Source organism: Nymphaea colorata, chromosome 8 (genome assembly GCF_008831285.2).
Source record: "Nymphaea colorata isolate Beijing-Zhang1983 chromosome 8, ASM883128v2, whole genome shotgun sequence".
Taxonomy (NCBI): domain Eukaryota; kingdom Viridiplantae; phylum Streptophyta; class Magnoliopsida; order Nymphaeales; family Nymphaeaceae; genus Nymphaea; species Nymphaea colorata.
In genome coordinates this window covers 9,427,500-9,448,518 of record NC_045145.1, presented here as the reverse complement: position 1 = coordinate 9,448,518, position 21,019 = coordinate 9,427,500, and the positions used below count along the sequence as shown (strand labels likewise).

Here is a 21,019-nt window from a genome sequence, read left to right as displayed (position 1 = left end):
ATGACAAAAATGGTCCCATAACAAAATAATGATGTTCAAGCCAAAAGACATCAATGGATCATAAAAACAAGGGACGACGTGCCGGCATGACGACACAAAAATTCACTAGTAGGAACTGAGCTAAGCCTTCTAAGCAACCTGCTGCCCTGGGTCTGCCAAACCTAAAAAAGAGAAAGAACAGAAGGTTGAGCCTTCAAAGTATCTTGACAAATTAGATAAATCTCTACTCAGATCTGGAAACTAAGAATACGAGGAAATCACAATCACTTCTATATAAAGATGGATACATGCATTCTCTCTTAAACTATCAATGCAATCCCTTTCATATACTACAACATGTAGGGATTTGACCTTTCGTCACAGACAACACACTTTGTTAATCACTATCAATTCATTCACATTCTCATGTTTAATTTATAGCTTCTATGCATGTGAAACACATGCAAGTGCATACCACGGGTGACCTCAGGTCGGGAGACAACCGCCATGGTGGCCCAAATACTACGGATCTATACTCGTTGTAGTAGTAGAGCAATCCACCAAAGAAGAACGTATCCTAAAGGGAGTTATTGGACCTTTCTTAGGACATCCAGCTTGGAAAGGCATGAGCCCAACTCTTCAAGCACAACAAGCAATGATACCCTAGGGCCTTGCATTGGCTGCACACCAAGCAGGAAAGACCAGTAGTGAGGTGGAATGTATCCCATACAAATTAACAATGTGGACAACCATACACATTATGATTGACTAGTACACATGGTTGGCTCACTTCTTGAGAACAATCCAACCCCAAACTACATTCGTAAGGTCACATTACCAGTCATTGCTCTTGGGGCTAGCCGAACAACATTAAAGAATACATTTACCCATTTAATTCATTCAAATACACATCATTCAGTTCATAGAAAATCTTAACCGAACCATGGAGAGTAGTTTCTATACCTAGTTGACTCGTAGCTGTCCTAAGCAGCTATCATGCTAGGATGCTCATGTTCATTAATGCACAATCGAGGCCGAGGCCGAGGATGTACTTAACTCGATACCCCACCTAATGTTGTCCTAAACAGTTACATTTCTAGCATGCTTATGCCATTGCACAATAATTGAAGACAATCGGTAATTTCATACGACCATTCATTTGATCGAAAGTACGTCAATTCACACATTATTCAAACAAGGGAACATTTATAGGATCCAATGATCCTAATAACCCACACTTAGGAGTGCAGAACACAATCCATATTTGGCCAGACAGAGATTTGTTTGGAATATCGTTGTACTTGACGCGCCTCCACGAATAACGAAAATGACTCGAGCTCTGGATCTTGTTGTTTAGGGTTGGCTCGATGCTCTTGGTCCACCTGCAAAACTCAGTACAATAAGTTCTTTAGACACTTAATTCGCCATTAATATCTATTTAGATAGGAAAAAGCTATGAAGTCGGAGGTTGATGTTTCTAGAAGGTGCCGAGAGATTGAATCTCCCTATAGGAAATTCCTTCAAGCTCTCCCAAGCTCACGGGATCGGGGTGGACTGATCTAAATTTCAAATCTTTCATTCAACTTATTGGTGGCATACCTTTTGACTCTCATTCTTAGTCGTGACTTGAATTACAAGTGTTGTTTCAGTTCAACGAATCGTAACATCTTATCGACAAGTACAAGTTACCATGCAAAAATGTGTGTGTGTGTGTGTGTATATACTTCATGAAGTCTCTTTGCCTAAACTGCCATTGCTCAAACGAATCCTCCCTCCAAACTTAATTCAAGCATGATATACCCCATCTAAAGCACGAGCCCACTGTTCGCACCACTCAATTGATAGTCCCAAGCGGCTATAGGACCGCTCAATTGGGGTCGTTAGGTATGAAGTTGTTCAATTAGATTACTAATCGCCAAATCAAATACCTAGACACTAGTTTAGATTGCTAACGTCCGATGGAGACATCACCGTTGCGATTAAGCTTCCCCATTAAAAATCTGATATTGACGCAGCATTAGGTTCACTAACATTTATATATAGTCAATCGATCCATAAAGAAAAGAGAATCTCTTTCATACATTTGAGCATGTATGTCTAAAAATTTATGTTGACTACCGATTAACTCACACGGTCCGTCTTTTAACAAACCTTAAGTTTAATGAGCAAGTCACCACAAGTTCTCTCTCCCCACATGCAATGCAGTATTTATACAAAAGATAACATGGATCAATAAACCACTAAAACAATCATAACCCTTCGCAAATATAACAAAATCTCTATCATGCACCCTCAACCATTTAGTCTTAAGTCCATTGTGCTCGAATAATAATTATCCATGTTCTTAGGGAAAATATCCATGAAAATTGGGCTTGATCGTCCTTGCTCATCACTCTTATGGGGCTCTAGCTGCTATAGAAGTCCTTAGCAGTCACGGCAAGCGCTCCTTTAGTCAATAAACGCCAAGAATGGTCTGCTGCTGACATCTCCAACTCCCCTACTTGCTGGGAAAATGGGAAAAGTGTATTCCCCAAGCTGCCAATAACAAAAAAAGTACCAACAATGGATGGGAGAAAGAAACGAGAGAAAGGGGGAACTTGAGAGTGAATGAGGGATTGGGTTCTGGTGAGGGGAAAATGAGAGGTCAAGTGAGTGTGAGGGGGTGAGTGGGAGTGAGGATAGCAAGAGCGTGAGATTGGGATAGGGTCTAGGCGAGAGAGAGAGAGACCAGGAGAGAGTGAGCGGGAGGGTGAGAGCTCAGACAAGTGGGGGAGAGAACCAGAGAGAGTGAGCAGGAGAAAGCGGATGAGAGTTCGATCAGGATGATGAGTACCAAGGCGAGAGAGAGAGGACGAGGGAGAGAATGAGGGCAAGGGAGAGAGTTTAGACGAGAGGGAGAGAATGAGGGCAAGGGAGAGAGTTTAGATGAGAGGGAGAGAACAAGGAGACAGTGAGAGAAAGAATGAGAGAGATTGAGAGGGAGGAGCGATTACCTCCCCTCTTTCTTTTGCCCCCTCTTTCTTCCTCAGCTATTGTTTCCTTCTCCTCCTCCTTAGCTTCCGCCTCCTCATTCTTCTTCCTCAGCTCTGCCACCTCCTTTCTCTTAGCTTCTGCCCATTGCAAACAATGCAAAAACGTCGGGCATTACAGCAGCTATACTACCTCTTCCTATAGCGCTTGAAGAATTTCGTATACTGGTTGAGGATTGTGCAGTCATTGTATGTAAAGTCCAACCTTTGACTTAACTCCACCATACTTAGGACAAAACAACACTGGCCTGTATGACCTTTAGATAATAAACAAATATAAACATAACTACTAACAGCCACACTAGCATTACATATATGGCATTCTCTGCATTGCTTTAGGTAGCTTTGTTCCTTTTGTTCCTGGCATACATGTCAACTTGCATCAATTAACAACATTTTGGTTGCTTTTCATTTTCTTCTAATGCCATTTTATGGGATTGTGACTTAGATGGCTTCTTGGCTTCTTGCTGCTACTTTTCCTATATTGTGCTGCACTTCATAAGATTTCTTTTATTAATGTGCTAGAAAAGCAGTTATTGTACTTGATTTTGCAGTGAAGTGTCCTAAAAATTGAATGAAGCACTTACAGATTTCTTGATGTATCAGGAGGAGATCCAAAGAAAAACTGGTTATGTGGTTATGCGAGCTGATGGTATCTTTGACGTAGATGCAAATACATCAATCTACCAGTTATCTGAAGAACTTAATGTCAAAATTCCTGAGGTTAGATGGTGTATTTTTTTGCCTATTGTTTTCTTTACTTTGAATTTTATTTATTAAAATAAATGCTGTTCCAGAAGAATTGGTTGTGATAAATCCTTGTAAATTCACTAGTTGATATCCTTCATCGATAATATATGCTAGTGCTTTGTCTGTATTTGGCCTCCTATAAGATTGGATGAATTAAAATTCCCTAGAAGCATTAGGGAGAAGCAAAAAAGAAAGCAAGTAGAAATACTACTGTAGAAACAAAAGCAAGAGTAGAAGACGATGTAACGTGGAAAACCCCTCAACAAGAGGGAAAAAACCACAGGTGAGGAGGACTGGTGCCCACTAGCAGCCAGACACTCTCTCTCTCTTAAAATTTCATTCACACACCGAAATTAGGGTTTACACAAGTTAAGTAGGGCCATAACAACACACTGGATCGAGTCTAGATCCAGACCCAGATATGTGACCCAAATACAACATATGTCAACACTCTCCCTCAAGTTAGGCATACATATCGAACTTGGATACATTCCTCTCGAACTGAGTCAAAGGTAAGGCTTTAGTCAGAACATCGACAGTTTGGTCTTCAGATTTCATATATGGTAGAATCAACTCTCTGACATCAATTCTCTCTCGGATGAAGTGATGGTCAATCTCAACATGCTTTGTTCGGTCATGTAACACCGGGTTGCTGGCCAGATTGATTGCGGACTTGTTCTCACAGTACATCTTCATATGTCCTTCAGTCTCTATTCCAATATCAGTCAGCAATATTTTCAGCCACAGTAATTCTGACACTTCAGTAGCAAGAACCCTATATTCAGCCTCTGCACTTGAGCGGGAACAAACATCTTGTCTCTTGCTCTTCCAAACAACAAGATTTTTCCCCAAGTAGACGCAGTACCCTGAAGTAGATCTTCTAGAATCAACACAGCCTGCCCAGTCTGCATCAGAATACCCTTCAATCTCAATAGGCCCTTGTTTCACATATAGAAACCCCTTGTCATATAGAAGCTTCTTGCCAGGATTCCTCTTCAAGTAACACAAGATTTTGTTGGCAGCCTTCAAGTGAGTGTCTGTAGGCGCGTGCATGAACTGACTCATCACATTCACAACAAAGGTGATATCATGTCTAGTCAGAGTGAGGTAGATCAATCTTCCAACCAGACGTTCATACCTCCCCTTAGCTTCTTCACCAAGAGGTTCTCCATCCTTAATACTGAGTTTGTGTTCAACATCCAGAGGAGTAGAAGCCGGTCTACACCCTAGTTTTCCTATCTCCTTCAGTAAATCTAAGGTATACTTCTTTTGATTTATATCAAGGCTCATACCTGATCTAGCAATGTCAATACCAAGAAAATATCTCAGTTTGCGAAGGTCCTTGAGATCAAATTCAACAGCCAGTAAACCCTTTAATCTTGTTATCTCATCTTCATCATCACCTGTAACAATCATATCGTCAACATAGACTAACAAAAGAGTAACCTTACCCTCATTCCTCTTTACAAACAGAGTATGATCTCCATTTCCTTGATTGTAGCCATGTTGTCTCATTACAAGTCTAAGACGTCCAAACCATGATCAGGAAGACTGCTTGAGACCATACAACGCTTTCTTTAGTTTACAGCATTTTCCCGGTTCCTCATATCCTGGGGGTATACACATATACACTTCTTCTTCAAGATCTCCGTTAAGAAAAACATTCTTAACATCAAGTTGACACATCTTCCACTCCTTCAGCACTAACTCTAATAGCCTTCATCTTCGCAACAGGAGCAAACGTCTTCATGTAGTCAATCCCATATTTCTGACTAAACCCCTTGGCAACCAAGCGAGCTTTGTACGTCTCAACATTCTCATCTGGTTTGTACTTAATGGTGTAGACCCACTTGGATCCAACCAAATGAGCCGCTTCAGGGATCTCTACCACTTCTCATGTCCGGTTTCTGCTCAAGGCTTCCATCTCTTCTTGCATAGCATGAGTCCACTTGGGATCACTTTGAGCCTCTATAACAGTCCTGAGAATCACAGCCAAAGAAAGAGATGATACAAAACATTTGTAATCCGTGCTCAGTCTAGAATATGACACAAAACTACCAATAGGGTGTTGAGTACATGACCTGACACCCTTTCTCAGGGCAATGGAAAACTCTTCATTTGTAGTTTCTGTTTGAATGTCTTCCTCAATAGGTTTCGTCTGAGCACGACTTGGGTCATCTAGGGAGGAAGTAGGATTGGGATTAGGAGTAGAATTCTCACCATCAGTCACCTTATCTGTACGAAATCTTCGCCTAGAGTACACTTGTCCAAACAAGTGATTACATTCCTCTTCCGTCCCAGTGGAACGATTACATTCCTCTTCCGTTCCAGTGGAACACCCTTCATTCCTCTCATGTTCAAGCACCTCAACAATCGGTGGACTCTCTTCCCGCTTGTACTCCAAGAAATCTGTAAATTGAATTTCCTGACTCAGACAATACTTTTCCCCTGACATAGACTTCTCCCCCTGAAGAGGATTCTCACCAAAATAAGAGACATGTTCTAAGAATGTGATATCCTTGGTAACGTAAACATGACCAGTGGTAGGATCAAGACATTTATACCCCTTTTGAGTAGGAGGATACCCAACAAATATTCTCTTAATTGACCTTTGATCAAGTTTTTTAACATTAGGGCTGTGATCATGATTGAAGCAAACACATCCAAAGACACGAAGGGAAAGGTGAAGGGTTGACGATTCCCTAGAAGCATAGAGTGGGGAGTCCACCCATTTAACACACGACTAGGCATGCGGTTAATCAAGTATGCACTAGTAAGAACAACATCTCCCCAATAATGTTTTGGGAGATTCCTTTGAAACAAGAGGGCTCTGGTGACATTAAGCAACTGACGATTGTTCCTCTCAGCGACCCCATTTTCAGGAGGGGTATAGCTGCAAGATGTCTCATGAACAATCTCTTTTTTTTTGAAGGAAATCCTCAACAGCTTGACACACATACTCACGAGCATTATCAGACCGAAAGGTCTTAACAGAACCACCATATTGGTTCTCCACAAGAAGAATGAAGGTCTCTATGACATGAGACACTTCACTACGATCTTTCAACAGGTAAACAAAGGTAGTTCGTGAGTAATCATTTATAGCATGACTGTTGGAAACAGGGTATGAAGCCCTAACATGTTTAGCAAACTGACATACATCACAAGATATCATAGATATTGCCAAACTGGAACATAACTCAAGAAATAACTGTTTCAAAACTCCAAAAGGGAGATGTCCAAGGCGTTCATGCCAATACAAAAATAACTGAAGACAATCTTCTCTTCTTCTTGGTCCTGCTAACTGCTGTCATAAGAGCATTGGCCACACGGATGGGAAGTTGATATAAGCCTTCAGACACCAAACCAATCTCAATCCTCTTCCCTGTCACCAAGTCTTGCAAAACACAACGATTTGTAGAGAATATGAGTTCACAGTTCAACTCCTTAGTAATCTTGCTGACAGATAACAGATTCAAGGGAATATGAGGAACATGTAAGACACCATGCACTAAAAATTTGTTTAACAAAGAAAGACTCCCTTTTCTTGCCACAGAGTTAAAGGAACCATCGACAAGAGAAACACGTTCATTTCCAGAAGATAGCTTATACTCATGAAAAAACTTAGGATTGTCAGTCATGTGATGGGTGGCACCACTGTCAACAATCCATTCTTCCATACAAGAATTAACTTTTTCACCAGAAATGGCCAGAGCATGGTTAACCTTCACATCATCTAACACTTCGGCCTGACCAACATCATTCTGACTTAGATAAGCATGAAGCTCACGAATCTGTTCAGCTGAAATAGAGGTTTTCCCTCCACTAGAGTTGGTAGCATCAGAAGTAGATTTCTTCCCATTGGAAGGTTACCCTCGACTATTCTTCTTTTCAGGATGGAGGTCCGAACAAAAATCCACTGTATGACCAATCTTCTTGCAGTGAGTGCACTTGCGAGGAGGTTGAGTAGCTCCTACTTATACGAGATGTGATCCCCCTTTTTCCCAGTAATAACATGACGTCTTTGCTCTTCAGCCTCTACACAGGAGTAAATATCTTCAATACTAGGTAGTTCGTCAGAATTAACTATTAAGGATTTGACTCCTTATACCTTCAAAGTCATCATTTAACCCTGCTAAAAATAGGAACACCCTATTCTCCCATTCTTTGGCTACATGTCGCACTTGATCTTGGGGACAATTCCAAGTGTCATCAAATAGTAGTCAAGTTCCTCTCACTTAGATTTCAAGGCTGCATAGGAATCTGCTACAAAGTGTTCACCTTGCCGTAAAGAATAGACATCCTTCATCAACTGATACACTCGAACAACTTTCCTCTTCTGCCCATACATCTGCTCAAGTATAACCCACATATCTCTCGCAGTCCTCTTGCGAAGAATGAGGGGTTGAATCTCAGTGGAGACTGAGTTGACAATCCAAGTTTTAACTTGGTTGTCCTCAAGAAACCATGTGTCCCAAGCAATGCTAGTTTCAGCCGGTTCAATCTTCCTCCCATTAACATAAGCAATACGGCCCCGACCAACAATTCCCATAGTGACAGCGGCTGACCACTGAAGATAGTTTTCTTTGGTAAGACGAATAGTAATAACTTGAACCAGAAACTGTTCTAGAGGCTCCAACATCAGCGTGGTCTATATTGATCGTAGATGATGAAGATTTTGCCATACTCAAGATTCAGCGCTACCACAACAATATTCTGGTTACGTGGGGAGAAAACTGGCGGTGCTGAAGGCAGCAGACGGTGTAGGACAGAGAAGACGGATATACTGGCGCCGCTGACCAAAACGACAACACTGGACAGACGGCAACAGGGAGAACAGCAGGAAGCAGTGGTAGCAGGACGTCTGGAAGAAATGCAGAAACGCAGGAGGGAGACCCGTCAGACGCAGAGCTGGAGGCGAGAAGAAACTCTGTTGGATTCCGTGCAATGGGGAGAAGAACGACGGAAGCAGAGAGCTCGAGGTCTCAACAACAGGGAGGAACAACAGAAGAGGGAGCGACGACTTGGAGAGTACCGTCGGGGACAATGTCACAGGCGCAGAGTGCAGTGGCAGGCAGAGTCCCACACACGTCGGGCGATGCAAGGCAGTGATGGAAGTTCTTCAGGCGCGCTAGACAGAAGATGCTGACAGCAAAGAGCCGGACGATGGAGGCGATGCTGGGTGGTGACTCAGGGAGCACGGGCGGCGACGGCGATGCTAGATGGAGCAGCACAGGCGCAGGCGACGTCGCTCCACTGTTGATGCACAGGAACACATAGGGAGGAATGGGCGATCTGGACAGCGGTGAGATCCAGTCCAGAGTGAACAGTAAAACCAGGATCACTTTGGCCGTTGGGCGACGCTGGAACTTCACGGCAGAACCGGCAGGGCGGGACGGTCACAATGATGACACAAATTTCCTCCACCACGAGCACACCATGAGCATAGTAGAAAAATCAGAACCGACGTGGCTCTGATACCATGTAGAAACAAAAGCAAGAGTAGAACACGATGTAACGTGGAAAACCCCTCAACAAGAGGGATAAAACCACGGGTAAGGAGGACTGGTGCCCACTAGCAGCCAGACACTCTCGCTTAAAATTTCATTCACACACCGAAATTAGGGTTTACATAGGTTAAGCAGGGCCATAACAACACACTGGATCGGGTCCAGATCCAGACCCAGATATGTGACCCAAATACAACATATGTCAACAACTACAATGGTTATTAAGGTTAACAAGAGAACTAAAGCGTTTCTTAACTGAAAACCTATGACCTAAAGGCTTTAACATGTTACAACAAATTGGGAAATAAGGAAGTCTACTTTTTATTAATTCTAATCTATGTCACATGGGTACGGGTGCGGATACAGGTATGGGTGCAGACCAAATTTAAAATCATGGGTACGCGGGTACGGTTGGCATATATATATATATATATATATATATATATATATGTATGAAATAATACAGAAAAATATATTCATTAAGATTTTAGACAAACTAAAAATGTACCATTCACCATTTGATTCATGATTCATCAATTCAAGTCAAGTTTGGTTGTCAACGATTGAAATAGGACAGTAAAAAAGAGCAGGTATAGGACAGTAAATAAGAACATACAGTTAATAGCAGCGTGTATGAAGGACAAGAAGCAATGGAAATATAGCAGGACAGGGTAACAAGAAGGAACTAGTAAAACTGGTGGATTACCTGCCAATGGAAGCTGGAAACTGAGCGTAAGGAGTATGGGGAAGGGGGTAAGGAGGTTTGAAGGATTTGTAGATTACCTGATGCCGGAATTGGTGAAGGTGTTGCCGGCGAGGAAGAGTCCGTGGTGAATAGGAGGTCTGAGTGCAACAACGAAGAGGAGGCAGAGGAAGGAGAAGAACGAAGCACAGTAGGGAACATGCAGAAGGAAGGGAAGTCACATACAGAAAGAGGTAAAGGGGGAAAATCAAAATTAACGGATGAAATTGGGTTCGGTCAGCACTAACCGTATCTGAAAATGAACGGACACAAGCTCAAACGCCGTTGACCAGCGTGTCGGTACCTGCACCCCTATTGGGGAGAGTAGACACTAACACGCCACCTCCTATGTCACACTCGTGTTTCATGGTTCTAATCTATCTAAGTGGAGGTTAAGGGTTGCCAAAACATAATTAATAAAGAGAGCTCTATACTTTTCTAAAGTTCTAATAACCTCTCATCCTAACTTTACTTTTCTTTCAACACTCTTCCTCAAGCTGGAACTTTGATATTGATCTTGCTCAACTTGTCATAACATTTAGAAAAACCAGATATAGGTAGAGGTCCATTGAACACATGGCTAACTTCCTCTTCAACTGAATCATGAATTGTGCAAATTTTTTCCTTTCTTGGAGACTATATATCAGATATGTAATGGCAATCAATCTCAATATGTTTGGTCATTTCATGAAACACCAAATTGCAATGTTGTAAAAAGTGTATCGTAAGCCGTATCGGTTTGGCTTTAAGATACGCTGTATCGTAAAATATCGTAACGTATCGTAACAGTATCGTTTTTTTTAATAAATCAGAAAAAAATAGGAAAAAATTCAAAAAAATCATAAAAAATCAGGAAAAAAACAAGAATAATATGTTCTTCATAAAAAACACATAGATTTATAAGTCATAAGGTCCATAAGTCTATGAGATACCACATCAAAAAACAAGTTTTAGCTGTTATGTATTACATCACAAGATGATAATGAAATTGTGACAATGTTCAATGTCAATACATATAAAATGAAAGCACTCTCGACTCTCATTCATAATCTTCATCATATTCATTCTCATCCTCATCTCCATCTTCTTCTTCATTTTCATTTTCACGATTTAAAAAAACCTCTTTCCTCCCAACGAGAATCAGCCACCCACGCACAAATCCATGGTTTAATCGATGATTTCATTATGAAAATCAATGATTTAACGATGGAAATCGATAATTTCCCTCCACAGCGGCACAATCTCTAGGTTAAAAATGAAGAGGGGCAAGGCTTTTATAAAAAAAAACTCGAAAAGGGGGGTTCCAGCCCCCATTTTTTGAAATCAGCTTGTATCGTAAGATACGGGGCGTGTATTGTATTGTATTTTATAAAAGATACATATCATATCGTACGTATCGGCCCCGTATCGTACGTATCGTACAACACTACCAAAATGTTAGCTACATAGGTAGCACCTTATAGTCACACATCATCTTCATGGGAACAGAAACTGGTACACTCAGTTAAGTTAACATTAACCTCGGCCCTTATCATTTCAGGAGTTGTTTGTGTCATAGCTCTATATTCTGATTTTGCACTTGATCTTGCTATAACTGCATGTTTTTTGTTCCTTCAAGTATTTAAGTTAATTACCAATTAAAATGGAGTAGCCAATAATGGATTTTTTGTTTTCAATAGATCCTGCTTCATCTGCATCTGAGTAAGTTGTAACATCAAGAGAATCACTTTTCTTAAACAAAAGTCTATTCCTTGGAGACAAATTGAGATATCTGGAGACCTTCATAGCTGCTTTCCAATAAACCTTTTTTGGTTTATACCAATAGTCACAAAAGTTTTTTTCAAAAAAAAAAACACACGAAAAAAACGTGTTTTTTAAAAAAAAAAAACACGAAAAAAACGTGATACATTAAATGGCCATTTAAAACTTTAAAAAAAAACACGAAAAAAACGTGATACATTAAATGGCCATTTAAAACTTTGAAAAAACACGTTTTTTTTTTTTTAAATATGTTAAAAACGAAAAAAACACGTTTTTAACACATTTTTTCACGTTTTGTCACGTTTTTTTCACTTTTTTCATTTTTTCAGTTTTTTTAATGCCAAACAGTTTGTTTTTTTCATTTTCTATTTTTTATTTGTTGCAAATCTACTTGTCTTTTGATGTTTATGTTATTTAGTTTCTCACTTATTTATTTTTTCCCATTTTTAGTTTTCTAAAATTTTTAAAAATTTACCATATTTTTCCCGTTACTTTCAAGCTACCGTATTATACTAAAAAAAAACCTCGCCGTTTAAAACTCCGAGACGTTATTTGTGACGATGGTTTATACATAAACTGACTTTAATTTGCATATCTTTTCACGCTTCTCCTATCATTCAAATCCAGGTGGCTGTTGCATGTAAATAGTCAAAGACAAAACCCAATAGGTAAATGCATTTTTCACCTCTAGTTGAGATATACTCCAACCATAATGTACTGCCACAAAAATAACTAACTATATAGTACTCTGTTGAGAGTTTCAAAGAAATCCACACTATACGTTTGAATATAGCCCATTGTAGTCAGACGTGCTTTATGTCTTTCGATAGTGCTATCAGAGTGATATTTAATAGTTTAAACCCATTTGCATCCAACAATATCTACATTAGAAGGAGGAGAGAAGTTTCTATATACCTCGAGAGAGCAAGACATCCATTTTTTCTTGCATGGTTTGCAGAAAACATATTTGATAGCTTGTGAGGATAACTTTTTTCTCTTGATTTGGTCCAAGTTTATGTAAAAAACAAACACATCCAAAGATTTGGGAGAGATATGGAACAAGAGACCATGAAGGTACAAATTTAGAGAGGAATTTGGTCATTCACAGTTGTTGAGGGTATATAGTTCATGAAATAACAGGTTGTAAGAATGGCATTCTCCAGAATAATGGACACATATCAAATTGAATCATAGTGGTGCATGCAACACCAAGCAAATGTCTGTGTTTCCTCTTAGTTACCCTATTTTGCTTAAAAGAACGAGCACCAGAAGTTCAATTTTGAATCCCATGTTCTCGACAAATTGTAGCAATTATCTAAGAGTATTGTCAGCGCAGACAACTTTGACTATGAAAGAAAATTGAGTTTTCATTCTAGTGGTAGTGGATTTGAGAATATAAGGCACATTAGATCTCTCCTTTTTTAAAAGCACCACAACTTTAAGTAATCATCCACAATGACAAAATAGTATCGACACTGAGACCTAGTAGGAACTGTACTCGACCCCGCATACATCAAGATCCTAGTAGGAACTGTACTCGACCCCGCATACATCAAGATCAAAAGGTTAGAAGGATTTTGACTCGACAAAAAGGAAACACGATGATGATTTCCCATCTGAGAGACTTTGCACTGAAAGGACGTCCTAAAAGACATATGAGGAAAGGTTCGACATAGGTTAGACAAGAAAGGATGTCCTAGACAAAGGTGCCACTGAAAAAAACCCGAGGCTGACTCCACGATGCATGAGCTACTCCAGCTGGTTGGTTGAGATAATAAACAACTCCTAATTCATGGCATCCACCAATCGTCTTCCCCATTAATAAGTTCCAAAATACACAATGTAGAGGGTGAAAGGTTACATGATACTTAAGTTCTTGAGTAACATAGCTCATAATAAATACTGAGAAAAGGTTGGAGCATGAATAAGTAACACAGACTTTTCGAAAAGGTTGCCTCACCCAAGTCATGCCATGCACGACTTGGGTGTTGCTTGGGTGCAGAAATAAACAAATATCTTTCTTTCTCATCGGATCATTGATAAATCATGGTCTGTTAATCATTGATTGCTATGTTATTACTGTGAAAAGCTTTATTATTAGTTCCATTATATAGTTATTAACTATACATATATCCTCGCTGTACCTGCACCCATGTTTTTTTTTTTTTAAATAAATTGCAGCACTTGCACCTGCACCACCCACATCTAGGGAAATGCTGGGCAGTGCCCCATAAATGTTGTGAAACCCTTGAATCAATAATCCATTGTCTAATGGGCATGCTAAATGAGCCATCACTGTAAAGGCAAACACTTATGAAGAACTCTGAGCAATCAACTTATCATATTCTACGCAACTAAGAATGACAAAGTCCACCTAACAAAAGGTGCCTGACTCAGTAGTTGAGGTTGCCACCTAGCCAATGGTTTTATTGGGCACAGATGTAGATGAGGGGCACCCATGCTTAATTGAGCAATGATCCTCAAGAGGTCGCTGCTTCCTATAGTAAGAGCACTACAGTCTGTCTTAGCCTCCACCACCACGTGCATGACCTTTTCCCTTCAGGCCACTGGCAGTTCCATGACCCTTTCCTCCAGAAATAACAAGGGTAGAAGTGTGAGCCTGGGAGGATGAAGTTGGAAGGGTGATGGCAAGATTGTTCAGCTGATTGGAGGCATCAGCTAATGTAGAGATATTCAACCCAATAAGCATTTGATCCTTAGGAACAAAAACTCCTGAGACAGACAAAACAACCGTTGTCTGTTCTTGATGAGACTTGTGAGTGCAGTAAGGGGGATAAACAAAATTAAGTCTTTCATACACAGACCAATGCATAATTTTGTGCAAGTGTTTAATCACCTTGCTGCAACTTAAAAGATTTCGGGGGTGTGGCATTATTAACCAAAGACTGGTTGGTGCTCATTTTGGGGTTGTGGAGAGCCACTTAGACAAGACTGTGGCTCAGATCAAATTGGATGGAGCCCAAGTGCAGGCGATGATGCACCAGCCTTGAGGATCAATCATGCTATTGACTCCTTGCAATTAACTGATTGACCTGACCATCTCTGGTGGGACGACAATGAAGTTTCTTCCCTCTCTTGTAAAGAGATCTGTGATCACATTAGGATCAAAAGCTTAGTTGTTAAGGTGTGCACTAATCCACGCCTAGGCACCTAGGCGTGAGTCCACACCCGTCGCCTAAGTCCATCACTTAGGCAACATGTGTTAGAGCGCCTAGGTGCACCTAGTCTGGACTGGGTGTGCTAGTGCCTAGTCCATGGAAGGTTAAAAGTCACCTTCCCTTCAAACTAAGTCTTGTAATTTCATTATACACTGTTATACCATATATACTTATGTTACATGCAGTTATATTATATAATTTCTGCTAATCAAGTACAGTTTGTTGTATGTTAATTACATATTCTATATCAACTCATCAAGTGGAAGTTCCAGCCATACGTTAAGTACATATTCTATAAAACCAATGAATTTCTGTATCTCTCATGTGCTCTAAAACATATTTTGTGGAACCTATGCCAGCCTTCTTACCCATGTTAAAACCTAGGTTTATGGTAAAAAGACCACCAGTTTCTCTTGTTTAGTGCATGTTTAGTAATTAGAGAAATACGTGCGGACCTATGCAACCTGAATACAGAGTTATTTTCTCATTTGTGAGGGTGATGTGTTATATGTATATTATATATTATATATTATATGTACAATCTGTTGTAAACTTATAATGTATATTATATGTACTGATTTGATATGATTTTTGTTTGAAATGATTCAAATGAAATAGTCTATAAGGTCTATAACTGAAATAGTCTATAAGAAATGCAAGCATTGTCCAGTATGTAAACAAGAATGACGTGTTTTTTTTTGTGTATCAAACTGAGGCATCAGGTAGAACAGAATAGCACAGTTTTTCAGAATGTAATCAAGCTGGAAATGTACTGTTAATCTGTCATGTAAACAAGAACTGAACTGTTTTTCATGTTTTACTTTTTGGCTTTACTTATGTTGAGAAAACGTGCTGCTTTTTGATATTTAAAGTGTTATGTGTTTTGGTATTTAGTATTAGGTAGGTTTATGAATTTTTAATATTTTGGTGGACTCTTGATGTAAAGGGTTAGTCTTAACCCTAATCCTATTTAGTCTAATGAAAATAGGAGCAGCCGTACGTTTTTCTGGACTGCTACCTTTCTCTCCTCCTTCCTCTCGTTCTTCTTTACCTCTCAACGTAACATGGTATCAGAGCCTCCGACCTAGGACTGTGACGTCTAGGGTTTCACGCGGCTTTTCTTTCTCTCCTTTTCTCTTCCTATCATTCTCGATCAAGTTGGGCGTCTAAGGTTGCTGCTGTCGGTGGGACTGCTTGATAAAGAAAAAGGGGCAGATCACGTTCTTCATGTAGAGACGTGATCTGTACCCTATGTTGCTGCTGAAGAAGATGTGTTGTTGTTGACCTTCAGATCTGAAGGTCGAAGTCCCTCATGTTGCTGAAGACGATGTGTTGCTGTTGACGTTCAGATCTGAAGGTCGAAGTCGACTAGTTGCTGTTTTGGTTCAGATCTGAATGTCGACGTTAAAAAGTTGTTGTTTTTTCTCAACAGTTCAGATCTGAATACAGAAGTGTATCAGATCTAACCTTGATGGTGTCGTTGCAAATTGTTGGTGTTGATCAGATCTGATTCAGTGGATGTTATTATCTAAAAAAATTATATATAATATCAGATCAGACGTTTTTTCCGTCTCAGGTTTGATTTTCAGACGTTGATTATAAAAAAAAATATATAATAACGTCTGATCTGCCTAGCGTGTGGTGCAGAGTTTTTTTTTTTCCAGCCGCAGGTTGATTTTCAGTCTATAGTGGGCCTGGTTTCGTGGTTTTATCATGGCTGCAAACAGATCTATGCAATTTGATAGAACTGAATCTGGAAATCAACACTTAGAGGCAAGTGTTGAATACAAAGCTTTCTCAAATCCTTTTTCGTTTGGATCTACTATCAAACTTGATGGAGCCAACTATGATGTATGGGCTAGAACCTTCATGTTGTCGGTCGTTGGACATGGGAAGAAATATATATTAGAAGAAGATGAACCAGTTGAAAAAATTGGTAAATACGCACGGTGGGAGGAAGAAAACAGCATTATTAGTGCTTGGCTAATGAATAGCACTCAGCCCCACATTGCAGCAGGACTTTGTTATTATAATACAGCCAAAGATATGTGGAATTCTCTTCGGCAGACGTATTCTCAAGATAAAAATATCAGCAAAATTTTACAGGTTCAGCAAGAATTGCTACAAATGCAGCAAGGTGACATGGATTTGACAGAATATTTTACAAAGTTGAAGTTTACTTATGAAAAGATGAATTCCTTAAAACCGCCCTGTAAGCAATTTCTCAAATCTCACATGAAGCAAATGATTGTGGTTAAATTTCTTGCTGGTTTATCTTCTGATTATTCAGCATCCAAGGCTCAAATGCTTACAGGCTCTGATTTTCCCGATCTTGATGAGGCCTTCAATAGACTAAACAGATTGGCTGTTATTCTTCCTCCATCCTCGAACAACTCGCAGCCATCTGCCCTTGCCTCATTTGGAGGAGGAAGAGGTGGTCTATACTCTTTCCGTGGTAGAGGAAGAGGCCGAGGCCCTGGAGGACGTGGAAGACTTTAGTGCACATATTGTGGTCGTCTTGGTCACCTAGAGGATAGGTGCTGGAATAAAGTGGGTAAACCTAACTCATCCACTTCTTCGTCTGTGACATCTTCATCCAACTCTACTCCAAATACACATCCTGTCCCACTGCTGCTTCCGTAGATGCTGCATCTCTTAATTTAAGTCCAGCTGAAATTGATTTAATTATGGAGCATAGGTCTAATGCTACTCCTTCTACCTCATTGGCATCTACAGTTGTCACAAGTTCAGCATACTCTGCAGGTAACACTACTTCTAAAGGTTGTTGGATAATTGATTCTGGAGCATCTAAACACTTTTGTGGAGATGTTAGTATTTTAAACCTACAGAAAATTGATTCTCCTCAACATGTTCGTTTGGCGGATGGAAGACTATCGCCAGTTGAAGGACGTGGAGATGTTTATCTTTCTCCTTCTTTGCATGTTCATGATGTGTTATATGCTCTTGAATTCCCGAAGAATTTATTATCTATAAACAAACTAACTAAAGAGATGAATTGCAGAGTTATTTTTGACTCGGGTACTTGTGTATTTCAGGATCTATCGACTGGGAGGAAGATTGGTGGAGGCCATGAGATAGATGGAATATACATCTTGGATACATCCCCTAAGGAGGCGTCATTCCATGTTGATTCTACTTCAAGTGCCTTCCAGTGGCATCTCAGATTGGGTCATCCTTCATTCCCTAAACTTCGGCTGCTGTGTTCTCAAATCTCTTCCACAACGTCTATCGAGTGTGAAGCTTGTCAACTGGGCAAGCATAGTCGTACTTCCTTTCCATCGAGTCAAAGTCAGTCTAGTCAATGTCTATTTGATTTAGTTCATGTTGATGTTTGGGGGCCTCGTCGGGTTGCAAGTCGGTTGTCGTCTCGTCATTATCTTTCCATTGTTGATAATTTCTCTCGTGTCACTTGGGTGTTTTTGATGAAAGACAGAACTGAAGCTCCTTGTATCTTGAAATCTTTCATATTGGAAATAAAAACTCAATTTAATTCTTGTGTCAAGGTTGTTCGCACTGATAATGCTCTCGAGTTCAAATCCTCTCATTTATTTGAATTCTACAAATCCCTTGGTATTGTTCCACATTTTACATGCCCTCACACATCTCAACAGAATGGTGTAGTTGAAAGAAAACATCGCCATTTGTTGGATGTAGCCCACACCATCATGATTCATTTTCATATGCCTTCCAAATTTTGGGAAGATGCAATTTTGACTGAATGTTACCTAATAAATAGAATGCCATCATCTTCCATAGACAACAAAATTCCAATACAAATTCTATACCCAAATAGAGCTTTATTTTCGTTACCCCCACGTATATTTGGGTGCACATGCTTTGTCCATAAACTTGGTCCCAATCGAGATAAACTGGCTGCTCAAGCAAGTCAATGTGTGTTTGTGGGATACTCTAAAAATCAAAAGGGGTATCGATGCCTTGATCCTATATCTAATCGAGAGTTTGTCAATGCCGATGTAACCTTTCTCGAGTCATCTCATTCTTTCTTCTATACCCAAATAGAGCTTTATTTTCGTTACCCCCACGTATATTTGGGTGCACATGCTTTGTCCATAAACTTGGTCCCAATCGAGATAAACTGGCTGCTCAAGCAAGTAAATGTGTGTTTGTGAGATACTCTAAAAATCAAAAGGGGTATCGATGCCTTGATCCTATATCTAATCGAGAGTTTGTCAATGCCGATGTAACCTTTCTCGAGTCATCTCATTCTTTCTTGCAAGTCCTTCAAATCCTAAGTCTGAGATGCCATCTTCGGTTCCACTTCCAATTCCTCCAATTCCTCTTGAGTCCCTTCCTTGTTCATCATCACCCTCCATCCCTCGGTTTAAAGATCCTCCTCTTACATATTCAAGAAGAAATCCATCATCTAATGACCCAGCACCATCTTGCTCTCAGGAGGTAAGTAGTTTTGAATTGCATAACATGCCTGACTGTTCCCTTAATGCTCCAGTTCCTGATGAATTACCTATTGCTCTGCGTAAAGGGATTAGACAATGTACAATTCATCTTCTTTCTAAGTTTGTTTGTACAGCTCATGTAGGAAATCATATGCGCAAATTCATTGATGCCTTGTCAGCTACATCCATTCCTATTTCACATGAACAAGCTATGTTGGACTCTAAGTGGTACTAGGCTATGAAGGAGGAGTTGGATTCTCTAATATCTCGTCACACTTGGGATCTCGTTGAACCTCCTTATGGGTAGATATTGTTGGCTCGAAATGAGTTTTCACTATCAAGTACAACTCAGATGGTACAGTTGAGCGCTACAAGGCACGTTTGGTAGCAAAAGGGTACACACAGACATATGGTGTTGACTTCTTTGAAACCTTCTCTCCTGTGGCACGTTTGGGCACTATACGACTTATTATATCTATTGCAGTTCATTATGGTTGGAACATGTACCAACTTGATATTAAAAATGCCTTTCTTTATGGGGATTTAACTGAAGTAGCCTATATGCAGCAACCACCCGGCTTTGAGAAACAGGGGGAGTGTACCAAGTTATGTCTGTTAAAGAAGGCTATATATGGTTTGAAACAGAGTCCTAGAGCATGGTTTCAGAAGTTGTGTGACGTTGTGTTTAAGTTTGAGTTTCAGAGATCGCCTCTAGACCATTCATTGTTCATAAAAAGGACCTCCAAAGGTATAGTTGTTATAGTGGTATATGTGGATGATATTATTTTAATTGGTGACAATGAACAAGAAATACAAGACACAAAGGAATATTTGCAGCAACATTTTATTACTAAAGATCTTGGCTTCTACGTTACTTCTTGGGGATAGAAGCGGCAAGGAGCAAAGAAGGTCTAGTCCTTTCTCAAAGAAAATATGTTCTTGATTTGCTTCACGAAACATGTATGACTAGAACTAAACCAGCTTCTATACCTATGAATTCTCGCACTCATTTATATGATGACAAATCTGAGCCTGTTGATTGCAAATCATATCGGTCTCTCATTGGAAAGCTATTATATGTAACAATTACTAGACCTGATATATCCTTTGTTGTGGGAAAACTAAGCCAATTTGTGGACAAGCCGAGGAAAGCCCATTGGGATGCAGCTCTGTTATTATTGAAATTTCTAAAAGGCTCCCCGGGAAAGAGTCTATTATTTAGAAGAAGCACCTCACTTCAGATAGAAGCTTACTCTGATGCAGATTATGCAGGCTTAGTTGATGACAGAAAGTCCACTATGGGATTTTGTATCTTTGTTGGTGGCAACTTAGTCTCTTGGAGAAGTAAAAAACAAGCTGTTGTTGCTCGATCAAGTGCAGAGTCAGAATATCGAGCCATGGCCCAAACAGCCACTGAGATAACATGGGTGAAAGGCATGCTAGAAGGTCTTGGAATTCAGGTTGAGCTGCCTATAAAAATGCAATGTGATAATAAAGCGGCTACTTACATAGCAAATAATCCGGTCTTCTACGAGCGGACCAAACATATTGAAGTTGATTGTCATTACATTAGAGACTTAGTCCAAGCAGGGATTATCTCTACTGAGTATGTTGCTTCCGAAGACCAACCTGC

At 40.0% G+C, this 21,019-nt stretch overlaps 1 protein-coding gene across 2 annotated transcripts in view; it reads left to right on the top strand.

Moving 5' to 3' along the window:
• Positions 1 to 21,019, top strand: part of LOC116258667 (putative DUF21 domain-containing protein At3g13070, chloroplastic) — a 59,769-nt gene that overhangs the window by 27,559 nt on the left and 11,191 nt on the right. For both annotated transcript variants that reach the window (XM_031635957.2, XM_031635958.2), the window contains exon 12: positions 3,615 to 3,731. In XM_031635957.2, coding sequence (XP_031491817.1) covers positions 3,615 to 3,731 — 117 coding nt within the window. The remainder of the gene's footprint in view (positions 1 to 3,614; positions 3,732 to 21,019) is intronic.